We start from the raw sequence: 14,230 nt of genomic DNA on the forward strand, positions 1-14,230 counted from the left end.
CAGACATCCCACTGAAGTGCTCTCGGTGTTCTGCTGAGATCTGCACATCTGTAAGGTAACCCCCCCGTCAGCAGTCTTCTCAAGAGACACATAGACAAGCATGCCCAGACATACACACACACACACACACACACACACACACACACACACAGACACACACACAGACACACACACACACACACACACTGGTGAATGTTCAGTGAGCATGTATAACTCTGTTAACGTCCTTGTTCCTCCCAGAGGCACCATGGGCAACTGGCTGCAGTGTTGTCACTCCGTCACAAACTACCTGTGGCGCCGTGCCGTCCCGGGGACGGGGGGCGGCCTGGAGCGCTCCCCCCTGCTGTCCACGGACGGCAGCGACTCGGATTGGCTGACCCAGCCGGAGGACCAGGAGGACGAGCTGCTGACCGTCAGCGGCTCGTCCGACCGGGTGGCACTGGAGCGGGAGCACTTCCTGTTCCCCGACATCATCCTGAGCAGCAGCGGCGTGCCGGTGGAGCCCATGGTGTGTCTCCTGGTGTGCGAGGAAGACGAAGAGGCAGGAGGAGGAGGAGTGTATGAGAGGGCGGACGGGGCTGGAGAACACAGGCTGTGGGTCGAGGTGGAGACTCAGACGGAGAGGCAGGAGAGGCAGGGGGTCATGGGGGTCCAGACCCAGACCCAGCAGCAGGCCGAGGTGCAGACCCAGACCGACATGCTGACGTGGAGGGACCTGCCCGCCACCGTCCCGGAGGAGACGATTGGGCGTGTTTGCAGAGAGAACCAGTTTCATACAACAACAACAACAACAACAACAACGTGCGCACGATTAGAAGCCCAGACCGGCCTGGGACCCTGGTCCGGTGAGCGCCCGGAGGGTTCGCCCGGCGGGAGGGTCCCGGCCCGTCCCGGTCCCCAGTCAGAAGTCGCTCACAAGATGGAGGGTCACAGGGAGACCAGAGACCCTCAGGGGTACACAGGAGCAGAGTCCGTCTTGGGCCAACTGACCCACAGCCCTGTTGGAGCACTCCTCTCCCTGACCGAACATAACCCTGTCGGCGCAGACGTTGGGAGACACAACCAGACGGCCACGCAGGCACACATTGTGGACGAAGGAACGATGGGGGAGAAAATCATCCCCAATAATGGGAATATAATGTTGGACACAAGTACTGTCCATTTCCCACAGAGCAAAAGCATCACTTTGAAGACACTGGAGAATGTCAGCGGATTGCTGAGCGAACAAAATGAAAGTCACGCAGAGCGACCACCTGTCCCAGAAGAGGGCAGCGGTGCAGCAGTAGGGGAGGGGGTCTGTGGAGACTCCACTGGTGGGCACCTCAATAAAGAGTGCAAAGGGCGAACCGAGGTGAATGTGAACCACACAGGGCCGGCTGACCCCCACGCCTCAAAGGACAGCACAGCATCAATGGGACAGGATGTAGCACAGGAAGAGGAGGCGTGGCCCTCCAACGTGGAAGTGGAAGAGCAGGATGTTGAGCAGAGCATTGAGCAGAGTGCTGAACGGAGCAGGCTGGAGGATGGAGGCCCCCCAGCTGGGCCCCAGGGGGAGCGAGGGGGGGTGAAGCTGTTCCTGGTGGACAGGCTCTTTCTCACAGCCCCCCATGTTAAAGGTGTGTGAGAAACCCCAGCTGGATATATATTGAGGATCTCTTGATATCCGTCTGACCTTTGACCTCTCTCTCTTCATGTCAAAAGCGGAAAGCTCGGCGTCGGACGCCTGGGAATGTTCTGGGGCCGATCAGCGGGAACAGGACCAAGCGAGCATCCAGGAAGTGGTCAGCCTCCACGAGGCAGGGTTTACGGTCAGAATTCAGGCTCCTGCTACGGAGACGTTTGAGCTGCAGGTACACTGCCACAGAAGACCACTGTCATCTATGTCCACAGGCTTCAGAGGATTTCAGAGCAAGACGCCATTTCATGTGCCATGATTTCTATTTTGTGTCATTTCATATCATCTCTTTTGGTGTATTAACCCCCCTATATCCCCCGTCTCTCTCTCTCTCTCTCTCTCTCTCTCTCTCTCTCTCTCTCTCTCTCTCTCTCTCTCTCTCTCTCTCTCTCTCTCTCTCTCCTGTCTCTCTCTCTCTCTCTCCTGTCTCCCTCTCCCTGTCTCTCTCTCCCCCCTCTCTCTCCCCCTGTCTCACTCTCCCCCCGCCCCCTGTCTCCCTCTCTCCCACAAGGTGTCGGGCCAGATGCTGGTGACTGAGCTGCATCAGGTGCTGATGGACCATGAGATGACCTGCCTGCGCACCTGCTTCTCCCTACAGCTAGGGGGCGCTGTGCTTGACGCCCTCACGGAGCTGCGCCTGGTCCCGGGCCTCGGGGAGGGGGCCCTGCTCAAGGTGGTCGAGGGTAAGACCAATGTGTAAAAGCGTGCAATTCTCTTTAATTCAGCTGGTAAGATGTTGACTTGTTGGTTGTCCTTCTGGCCGTGTGTGTGTGTGTGTGTGTGTGTGTGTGTGTGTGTGTGTGTGTGTGTGTGTCAGATCCCTACACGGTGCGTGACGCCCGGCTGCACCTCAAGCACGTGCGCAGCCTCCTGCGGAGCCTGGACGTGGCCGACGCCCACAACGGGGCCAACGGCAGCTCGCTGTCCTACCTGAGCCTGTACACCAGGGGCCCGCCAGGTGACCCCACCCCCCCATAAGAATAAATGTAGAATAAACAAACTCTGTACAGCATATATACTTTAAGGCTCTCTGTCCTGCCTGGGCCTATACACCAGCGGCCCGTAGCCACCCCCGCTTGAGATGGCCCCATAACTTGTACATGTTATGTAGAATAAATGTAGACTAAACCCATTCTACGTAGCATACTTTTAATTCCAAAAGGAACAGCCTCATCTAAGGCTTAAATAGTCTCGTTATCAAAGTAGAAATGTGCCACATTTCAATTATGATCCTGAAATCAATATAACAATTGCTTTAACAAAACAAATCCAGAGACCTGTAGCAGGGGTGTGGTTTGATGCTATGAACATGATGGTCTCTGGTCCTCGGTCTACCTGTTAGTGTTTACCTCTCTCCTATTGGCTCTCGACAGACCCTGTGAACGGGTCTAAGAGCCGCACCGCGGAGAGGGAGACCGTCGACTGCCTCCTCCCAGATTACATCACGCCTGGGTGCAAGGACCGCCCCCTGACCCCACTACAGCCAATCAGAGAGGACTGGAAGGTCAGGGGTTGATTTGATATGATGATCACTTGTTGACCTCCATATTTTATGTCACTAATGTGTATCTCAGTGATTAGCAAACAGAGGAATCTTGTGAGCGTGTTGATAGGGGATATTTATAGTGTGTGATATTCATAGAATGAAACATGATATAATGTCATGTCATCTGAACTGTAAACAGTGAGGTAGATGATGATGTGGAGGCATGGAGATATCCTCCTGTAGGACACACAGGGGCGCTGTAACACATACTACCAAAGATCCTGACCCAGGGTCAGTATTCTGAGCCCCTCGGAGGTGCTTATATGTGAAAGATAGCATTAGAATACGTTTGTATCATCATGTTGGTGTCTGGGCTCTGCTGTGTCAAAGTGTTAAGTGATATATATTGTGTTGTGGTTCTGTGGTGTGTGAAAGGCTTATGTGCGATATATATTGTGTTGTGGTTCTCTGGTGCGTGTGGGTTATGTGTGATGTATAGTTCTGTGGTTCTGTGGTTCTGTGATGTGCAGCCGCTGCAGTGCCTGCGCGTGCTGACGGTGAACAGCTGGAACCCGCCCCCAGGGAACAGGAAGATGCACGGGGACCTGATGTACCTCAACGTGGTGACAGTGGAGGGCCGGGACCTGAACATCACCGCCTCGACCCGTGGCTTCTACCTCAACCAGTCAGTCGTCTGGCCACGTGTGTGTGTGTGTGTGTGTGTGTGTATATCTGTGTGTCTGTGTGTGTGTGTGTGTGTGTGTGTGTGTGTGCGTGTGTGTGTGTGAGAGTGAGGGACACGGCTGAATGAATGATGCACGATTGATGGACGGATGAAGAACTGATGAGACAGTGTTTTATTGTCTTATTGTTTCTCTTCCCTTCATCCATCCATCCATCGATCATTCATTAATTGGTTCATTCCTGAATCCAACTGCAGGTCGACTGCCTTCACCTTTAACCCCAAGCCTGCGCTCCCCAAGACCCTGAGCCATTCGCTGGTGGAGCTGCTGAGTCAGGTCAGCCCCATGTTCAGGAGAACCTTCAGCACACTGCAGAGGAAGAGGTGAGCAGCTGCTGACAGCATCATCACCGCACACACTTCAACCAATCACAAGCTAGTGTTAATAACATGGGATTCCCCATAGGTGGAGTTATTGGATTCTCTATATAGCTAATAAACCAAATACACAAAGATACTTTTACCTTATCATTTCTGATGACCATGTAGTGCAAACCATCTGAACAGCCCCACCTCAGAGTACCCCCCTCCTCAAAGGACTTCCACTATCGCAGATTAAACCAGACCGATCAATACACACGCACACACACACGTACACACGCGCATGTGCGCACGCACGCAGGCACACACACACACAGACACAGACACACACACACACACACACACACACACACACACAGACACCTCCATCACTCTCATGGAACACTGCTGCACTCCGTCTTTCAGATTTATGTTCCACTGTTTGGAGGAAACAGGAGCAGTTGAATCTTCAGTCAGAAGTCCACTAATAAAGCTGTTCATTGAACCAAACACACTGATGACATAGGTCCCTCAAACAGGGTATAGACTTGTACCCTGTGTACCTTTTGTTTCTGAGAATGCCCTATCTAGGTGAAAGGTGGTGCCACCACCCTCCCTTCTAACAGTGCAGCGTTCCCTGTGTTGACTGCTCCTCCAGGGTGCTGCAGCATCCTTACGAGCGGATAGCCACGCCTTACCAGGTATACACCTGGGTCGCGCCACACGCAGACCACGCCCTGGACTGTGTGAGGGCGGAGGAGACCCCTGCCAGCCGGGTGGGCCAGGACGAGCACACGGTCGGACAGGTGGAGGCCCCATGCATCACTTTTGATGCTCTTCATCAGTGTACTGCTGCAGACGTTCAGCTCCCAGGAGGAACACAACACAAGGCTTCTCTTTGCCAGGGCAAATAATGATGACATCAGCTATGAGAGGAACACTTTGACCTTAGAGTATTTTACCCTCACTTCACTGACACAGCTAGTCAATCTCATTGGCTTCCATTGATTTTGGCGAACTCAGCCATAGGCTAAATCTGTGGAATTGATTGGTTGCTTGATTAATTGATCGAAGTAAGTGGAACGGTGCTTTTCATTTGACTATTGGTACGTGGAAAAAATAAGAATATTTCTCAAAAGGTCAATGTTTTCCTCTGAAGAGGCATCAAATACAATGTTGTCTCGTCCTGTTGTTTGGTCATGGGGTCAGATCTGATGGGTTTGGTTCCTCAGAGCCGTGACTGGAACGAGGAGCTGCAGGGGTGCAGAGAGCTTCCTCGGAGCAGCCTTCAGGAGCGCCTGCACCGAGAGAGGAACATCTTTAAGGTGACCCAACATCTCAAACATCTCAAGTCCTTTACAATCCTTGTTGTCTCTACTCCCCTTTTCGTCACATTTAACACAGATAGAGCGGAACACGTAAGCATATAAGTACATGTGTGTATATTTATATATATATGTCCCTCTCTAGACCAACAGTGACTTTGTCAACGCTGCGACACAAGGGGCCATTGCGGTTGTCGACGGCAACGTCATGGCGATAAACCCAGGGGAGGAGCCCCGGAAGCAGATCTTCATTTGGAACAACCTGTTCTTCAGCCTGGGTTTGGACACCGCAGACTACTACCGCCCTCTAGGGGGCGACGCTGCAGCCCACGCCGCATCCGTCCGTGACCTTAGAGGCGTGCAGGTACATCCTGCCTGGCGACAGCAGAGCCAATGGGTGGTTAGATGCATTGAAAGTTAGTGGTTAGAGGAATCTACCCGTGTCGGTGTTGTTGGTGCAAGGGTAAATTGGGTGCTGCATGGTAGGCACCCACAGTAGAACGATTTGAGGAGGTGTTGGAATGGGCCCCTTTGATCATGACACAACACTGAGAGGGAAAGTATGAAAGTTACACTGACTTTGTGAGTGGCTTCCATATTTGAGTCATTGTCCTCCTAGTATTATCCTGTTCTGGGTAGCAGTCTGCCCAGCATCACACATAGTGTACTTTCTTACAGAAACTAACTGAAACTGAAAGAACCCAAAGAACTGTCATGGAAAGTATTCCCATTTACTGAAATATAGAAATATGACTTAAACACTTCAACCAGTTTAGTTTAGACAGCAACTTACGATCATCAAGACAGTAGGCCTGGTGGCCGCCTGTTTTTGACATGATGTTTTCTCTGGTCCAGGCCTACGCTTCCATCGACCTCCCGGGACTGCACACGCTGGGGACGGCACTGGTGGATTACCATGGTCACCGGGTCACAGCCCAGGCCATTGTTCCTGGTCTGCTGGAGCAGCACCAGGACCGGGGCCTGCTGTATGGCTCCAATGACCACGGACACACCGTCGCCTCGGAGACCAAGTAACACACCCAAACAAATAGACTTAGAACATGTACACGTTCAAAGAAAAGTCCAAACTGTAATGAAATCCATTTTCTCTGCGTTACTATTTCTCTTCTTTCAATGTGACTGGAATCTTTTTTATTTCTGTGTTTTTTTTTACTGTTATACTGTTTTACTGTGTTTTTACTATTTCCTATGTCAGCTATTTGCATTTGAGAAATATCCATGAATGCTTGTTTCACACATCTAACACGAAGAACATGAACAGCAGAATGAGCTTCACCATCACAGAGACGTGCACCGTCCTCTCCCAGGTTCCTGGACCTGCTGGGGAAGACCTGCAGACCCCTTAGAATCCAGCGGCACAAAGTCCTGGACCACCACCACACCGCGGTGGAACTCTGCTCCTGCGTCCAGACCAAGGGCATTCTGGGAAACGACGGAAGAGCCTACATCCTGGACCTTCACGGGACCTTCCCGCCGGACCTTAACTTCCTGTTGTCAGACGGCGGTGAGGGGGTGCCCGAGGAATGCAAGAGGCTTGGTTTCCCGCAGAAACACAGACACAGCCTGGCAAGCCTGAGACCCGAGCTCATGGAGGCCTTCGTTCAGCATCGGTGAGGGGAGAGCCCATAGAGCCCATAGAGCTCCTAGAGCTCCTAGAGTGCATAGAGCCCATGGAGCTCATAAATTATAAAGCTTATAGAGCCCATAGAGCTCCTAGAGCCCATAGAGCTCCTAGAGCTCCTAGAGTGCATAGAGCCCATGGAGCTCATAAATTATAAAGCTTATAGAGCTCCTAGAGCCCATAGAGCTCCTAGAGCCCATAGAGCTCCTAGAGCTCCTAGAGCCCATAGAGCTCCTAGAGCCCATAGTGCTCATATAGGCCTTCATACAGCATTGGCAAGGGTGAGAGCAGCAGAGGTTAGGAAACCTTGGCACATCTCTGGTATATGTTCAACAGATAATATGTGTAATACGTTTCAAGGGGGTAGGAAGGCAGGTTAAGTAGGGGTAGACGTGTGGTCATGAGAGGGTGCTGGTGATCTAGTGGCATAGGAAAATCTCTAGTGGCTTTTTACCAGATGTCGTTATTCAAAAGATTGTCAACTGCCAGCTGATAAGGACTAGAACAGAGTTGAACAGGAGCAGTTGATACCAGAGAGGCTGAGAGACAGCCGGGGGGGAATTCTGATGAGCGACACTGTCAATCAAGGAAAGATAACACACGGGTCAGTTCGGAAGGGCTGAAATGACGACCACTCTTAAAGAATTGACAGCACATTTTTAAACAGTGTGTCAAAACTTGTTTTACAAGTTAAAGGTTAATTTGTCCCGCCTAAAGAGGCACAGACAAGAGAAATTTTGTCATTTGGCTCATCCCTTTCATTTTGTGTCAGGTACGCACTCTTCCAGAACATGGTGTCCAGTGGCCTGAAGAAGCTTTCTGCAGATGGAGCCAGCTTGGAGAACAGGTCAGACTCCACAGGAGTCAGGCTCTCTGCAGATGTACAGAGTGAAGCTCTCATCAAGACATTGGCAAAACAAAATGGTGGCACTGCCACGGAGGACATTGGTGAGAGAGGTCAACTTTATTGAAGCTCTAGTGGGAATAATGTTATGGATATGATGCATATGAAATTATACTCAAATCTGATAGACACCAGAATTTATAGTAAATCATAGGTATTGAAAAAGCAATAGCTTTTTCTGTATTGACACATATTGGTGCCAAGGGTCACTTTCCATACAAACTGTGGCAGTAAAAGATTGACTTAAGATTTCCTCGATGTTCTTTGCATTTCCAATGAATGAATGACCAGTTTAATGTTGGTATTCCTGGTGACGCACGTAGTGTATAGGAGTTAAACGCAGATGGTTGTTCAGATCCTCAGCGAAGGCAGGTGATCCTGGAGGCCTGTAAGGCGGTCGGCTCAGTGAGTGACACTTCCTTTGACATCTGCTTCAACCCGGATGTTTGCTCTCCAGGTATAAGCCTCTGAGCTCCCACCTCTGACCCTACATCTCAAGCACATGCGCGCGCACACACACACACACACACACACACACACACACACACACACACACACACACACACACACACACACACACACAGACGCGCAAATGCAGGCGGACACGCATGAACATAAGTGCACATACATCCCCCCCCCCCCCCCCACACACACACACAGATACAATTAACAGTTAATTGGGGAATACTGATTGTAGTAAGAATAAATTGATTGATTTACGATTGCTGGATTAATGTATTGATGGTTGAATGATTGATGATTGACATGGAGGCCTGTGCATATGTTGCAGCTGTCCGTATTCCCTCAGAGAGTGTCCATGAGATGCCAAAGCAAAAGCAGTTATTATGGGATGCTGCAGCCTTTCTCCTGTCCAATCAGATTCCAGCAGTGGTTTGTATTCTTTGACATAATATTCAGCAGGTTCTTATATAATCTTTTCACCAATCCTATTACGTTTGCATCTTTGCTTATGCGTGTGTGTGTGCGTGTGTGTGTGTGTGTGTGTGTGTGTGTGTGTGTGTGTGTGTGTGTGTGTGTGTGTGTGTGTGTGTGTGTGTGTGTGTGTGTGTGTGTGTGTGTGTGTGTTAATGAATTTGAGGTGAGGGATTTCCTAGACCACACAGCAGTGCCCCTGGACGGGGGCTCTCTGAGACTGGCCCTCCACCAGCGGGGGGTCAACATGCGCTACCTGGGGCCCCTGCTGCGGGCCCTGGAGACGGCCCCGGAGGGAGAGAGGCTGAGCCACGTCCAGGTACCCACCACCAGGGCTGTGTCGGCCATCTTCATATTCTGCAGGTCAGCCTGCAGCCCAGTGCATGAGGTCTGCAGAATATTAACATGGATTCATAACTAAAGCTGCGGTAGGTTTTAACTCAGCTGATACCTCATGCCTCTGCACTCTGTTGACCAAGAGACTTTTCCTTGTAGAGAATCTCGATCAGTGAGGTGATCATCAGAAGTGCCAAACACATCTTCAGGATTTATCTACAGGTGTGTTGTTTTACAATGTTAACATAATAACTTAATAATACGTCCAATATGAATGTCTACTTATGGTATAATCATTTCATGAACAAACAGAATTAAACATATTCATTGCGATCTTGGCAACACTTTCCCATTTTAGGCTGAGTCACTTGCAATGGCACATTTCTAATCCCTTTGGGACAATGATTACTAATTACTAATAGAGTACTAAATTGAATATGTTACGTTGTCCTGGCAACCAGATTTTCAGTTCTAAACAACCGAACTAGAGATGGCGTTTTCCATTGCTGCCATGTGTTGTTTCTTTCAAAATGAAAATAAATTAATTTCAAGAGGTGAAAATCACGACCAATCAAAACATGTCGAGGCTTTCATGTATTCCCCTGGTGTATTAAAAGGAAAAGTTTGATGACGTTGCTTTAGTTGTTTTTTTTTATATGAAAACAATCTATTCTCGATATTACTTACATCATTGGTAAAGCAAACTCGCAAAAAAATCGTCCACTTTCCACAAAACGTCCGTGTGGCATAGGATATCCCCTTGTTGATTTGGTTTGTGTAGAACCGAAAATCGGTTGCTATGGAAACGTGACGTCACACTTTAGTACTCTATCGTAACACAAAGTGTTCTATGTCAGAGGTCCCGCCCCCCCCGACCAGGTGAGCATGTGACCAGGGAGGGGGCGGAGTCTGTCGGTTGGTCAGCCTATAGTGACGTGTTGTGGACTCGCCTTCAGAATGTAGAGGCGGCGGCCCTGTCGGCGGCTGTCAGTCACTTCCTGAACTGCCTGCTAAGCTCCGCGTCCTCGGCCCCTGACTCGGCCGACGAGCTGCTCAGCCGGCGCCGTGGGAGCCGCCGCCGCCGCTCCCAGGGGAGCCGCGCCGCCGCGCTGGCGGAGACAGCCTGGGCGCGGATGACCCCGTGCGACCTCTGGCGGAAGATCCAGGACGAGGCTGAGGACTATTACCACTACACACTGCACTGGTGTGTGTGTGCGTGTGTGTGTGTGTGTGTGTGTGCATGTGTGTTTGTTCTGTGATTGGCTCAAACTCTCGCCTCATCTCTCTGTGTAGTGACAGTGTAGACGAGGCGGTGGAAAGATGGAGCCTCCAGAAGATCTCCCTGCTCAGAGAGATCGCCATGAAAACAGGCATCCAGGTATGATATCAGTTATTCTGCTCACCACAAACTCACCATGAAAACAGGCATCCAGGTCAGACATCAGTTATAACATCCTGTCATCATGCCCCACTGACCTGAGGCAGTTGATTACACTCATTAGTTCTACTTCTGGAAGGTGCTAATTAGCCAAAATAGTCAGCTCCAAAAACACTGAGAGGCTTTGATTGTCCTCCCATCCTATTGCCCCTTTATATTCAAAACGTCTGTTCCGCTCCCATCCATCCATGCTGTCCTGGTTCTCTGGCCACAGGTGCAGCTCAGGGACTATGTGTTCGAGTCTCGCCACCGACCAGTGTTCAGTGAAGAGGATGTGGTCAACATGTCCCCTGTGGTCAAACATCTCAGACCCACGGCCACTGATGCCACCAGCCTGATCCAGCAGGCCCAGGTGGCCGTGCAGCAGGGTAGGAAGACCTTGTACAAACATATAGAGCAGGACCAGAAGGACATACTTTATGTACACACGTATATCAGGACAATGCTTTTACTAATTCCTTTATGTCCAAGCGCACATTGCATCATCAGAGTTGGCTACATGCTTGTGGACCTCTGTAGAGGGAACATGTATAGAAGGGAAGATGGGATAAACTAAATTTTTTTAAATATATCTATCACTGGATATACAATCTAGGAATCTACAAATCTATAAAAGACTTCCCATCCCTGCTATCGGGTCTACTGTTGATGTGTCTATCTCAGGTCCATTAGGGTCTACTGTTCTCCATGTTGATGTGTCTATCTCAGGTCCATTAGGGTCTACTGTTCTCCATGTTGATGTGTCTATCTCAGGTCCATTAGGGTCTACTGTTCTCCATGTTGATGTGTCTATCTCAGGTCCATTAGGGTCTACTGATATGTTTCAGGTCTTCTTGGGGAGGGGTATGAGCTGATCCAGCAGGCGATGACCCTGTTCAGCAGTGTATGTGGGATCCAACATGAGGACGTGTCCACCTGCCTTCGTCTTCTGGCCCGGATCAGCTACATCACCGGAGAATATGCTGACGTATACATATTACATATTCACCATGGATAAAACAACATATTGATTGTGCAGTTTATAGCCTTCAATTCCAGGTTTACAACTAAAAGTCACCTCCCATCAGCCATTGAGCTATGTGCCCAATGCAGCACGGTTGGAAATAAAGTCTGTCTTGGAAGACGATTTGAACGAAGCCCCGTTTTCTCAGAGCCCTGTTGAAGCAAAAACAAGACAGGACTCTCATTTTCTGATCCTGGATTCCCCCCCCCCTCCCCCTCGATTATGTTCACAGGCACTGAGTCACCAGGAGAAAGCGGTGATGTGTACTGAGAGGGTCCAGGGTATCGATCACCCACAGACCATACAGGACTATGTGAGTGTGCCTTCACGTTCCCTTCCTCATATGAGCCCCACGGTGATGTCCCCGCAGTAACCCTGCTCCCCTCTGTTGCAGATGCTCTTGGCCTTGTATTGCTTCGCTGCCGGGCAGCCAGCCGCTGTGTTGCGCCTGCTGGGCCGGGCTCGGTACCTCACCCTCCTGCTGAGCGGAGAGGATCACCCGCAGCTCGTGCAGCTGGATGTGAGTATCGGCCCCCTGGTTGAGGACCACAGCCCCTCAGTGTTTCAAAGGCCCCGTGCTCAGAGATCGGACACTAGCAGATACACCGCTGAGCATTACCCTGACAATTACTGTTTCCTCAAGGAATTAAAATCCTGATGTCCCGATAAAGCAGCAGCAACAGCCTTCAGGTCAAGCCAGGCCTGTCCCACACAAACACTACATCAGAGAGGGACGGCAATTGAGACCTGTTTCTTAAAGGTGACATATCATACCAGTAGGTGTGAGTATGAGATAAACCAGTCTACCAGCCTACCCTACAGCAAACGTTGCTCATCTATCCGTCATACATCTAGGTTGACACGCCCACTTGTGATATCTGAACAGGCAGATTTTCAAAACGGCTTGTAATGGCTAATCACACTCACACCTGGTGGCATAATATGTCACCTTTAAAACAAGTAGAAACGTTACAACTAAAAAGGGACAAATATTCTCTTTCCTTGTCTGCAGGGGAGAGACATTAACCTTTCCTGATCTTTTGACACTAGCTTGCATTCTCCTCAGTAATTAAATCCTTTGGTGAAATATATATTTTTTGGTTCTTTTAACAATGAATTCAGCAATCTTCTTTTCTACATTCGTCCATGTATACCAGACTTACCTGGTTTTTGATAAATGACCTAAACATGAAGGTAACTGTTCCGTCATTGTGTTTAGAGTATGCTAGGTCTGGTTCTTCATGGCCTGATGAACTATGACCAGTCCCTGAAGTTCCTGCAGAATGGCTTAAAGATGACGCTGAAATACAACGGCGCCTCGTCCCTCAAATGTGCACACAGGTGAGCCTCATAGCAAAAGTCACATTTAACACAACCCTATAATTCAGTCCGGTAGTATTTCATCTGCATAAAACCATCATCATTAAGGAATTTACAGACACAGAAAATAACAACAAAATCAACTGAACGTCATATCAATCCTTCACAAAAACAACAACAAAATTCTTGTTTTGTTGCCAGTCATCACCTGCTGGCCACGCTGCTGGAGAGCAGAGGAGACTATCGTCTGGCACTGCAGCATGAGAAGGAGGCGTACTCGCTCTACAGGAGCCAGGTATGTGTTGACTCCTCGTCCTCCTGGACATTATCACGTCTCGGCAGTCCATGAACTGTTTGCCGGTCCTTTGATAACCAAACCAGGCAGGTGAGGACCATGACAGCACAAAGGAGAGCTCTGAGTACCTGCAGAATCTGACCAGGCAGGCTGTGATTCTACAGAGAGCTCTCAACCACATCTACAGCAACACACCCAACGCCTGCACTCCCCCGCCAAAGGTAGGCTACCGCTTTGTGTTTTAGTATTCAGACATATGTAAGGGTGAAGTGTGGGCACATTGTACGCACGCACATGTTAATTTAACAATAACATGTTATTAATGGAATGATCCTTATCGTTCAATATCTTTCTCCTCTCTGTCTGTCTGTCTGTCTGTCTGTCTGTCTGTCTGTCTGTCTGTCTGTCTGTCTGTCTGTCTGTCTGTCTGTCTCTCTTTCTTTGCAGTTTTCTACACCCAGCCTCCCCATGATCCTGCAGCAGCTCAATATAACGTGTGGCATTCTGTTCATACCACTGAGGTGATATCATTATTATTTAACTATATCTAACTATTGTGCCATACTGTTTTTTACACCAATGGTTATATCTATGCAATGGGTGACTAGGTGAACATTGTTGCAAAATAGATCCACAACATACAGTACAATACACTTGCCTTGCTGACTTCAATGTGTCATTGGTTTAGGCTGATCTCTCTCTTTGTTTGTGTTTCTAGTGAGAAACAAGTTGCAGATCTGAAGATTGAATTGAAAGGGGCGCAAACAGATCATGTGCACGGAGTGGAGCCATAGCACAAGACTATACAAAATATTAGTCGACCGTGGGCAT

At 49.5% G+C, this 14,230-nt stretch overlaps 1 protein-coding gene across 1 annotated transcript; it reads left to right on the forward strand.

The window, feature by feature from the left end:
* Positions 1 to 247: 247 nt before the first annotated feature.
* Positions 248 to 14,193, forward strand: LOC307076922 (clustered mitochondria protein homolog; the record flags this gene model as incomplete). The annotated part of the gene is made up of 28 exons (XM_079738155.1): positions 248 to 1,616; positions 1,702 to 1,850; positions 2,187 to 2,358; positions 2,493 to 2,633; positions 3,049 to 3,179; positions 3,692 to 3,846; positions 4,102 to 4,227; positions 4,862 to 5,009; positions 5,436 to 5,528; positions 5,674 to 5,892; positions 6,384 to 6,559; positions 6,857 to 7,159; positions 7,943 to 8,118; positions 8,430 to 8,531; positions 8,865 to 8,965; positions 9,174 to 9,326; positions 9,503 to 9,565; positions 10,300 to 10,547; positions 10,637 to 10,721; positions 10,996 to 11,149; positions 11,609 to 11,748; positions 12,017 to 12,097; positions 12,179 to 12,304; positions 13,004 to 13,125; positions 13,306 to 13,399; positions 13,486 to 13,620; positions 13,847 to 13,920; positions 14,118 to 14,193. The coding sequence occupies 28 exons, from the start codon at positions 248 to 250 to the stop codon at positions 14,191 to 14,193; spliced, it is 5,112 nt and encodes a 1,703-aa protein (XP_079594281.1).
* Positions 14,194 to 14,230: the final 37 nt, after the last annotated feature.

The sequence above is a fragment of the Pollachius pollachius genome (genome assembly GCF_949987615.1).
Source record: "Pollachius pollachius genome assembly, chromosome: 6".
Lineage (NCBI taxonomy): Eukaryota > Metazoa > Chordata > Actinopteri > Gadiformes > Gadidae > Pollachius > Pollachius pollachius.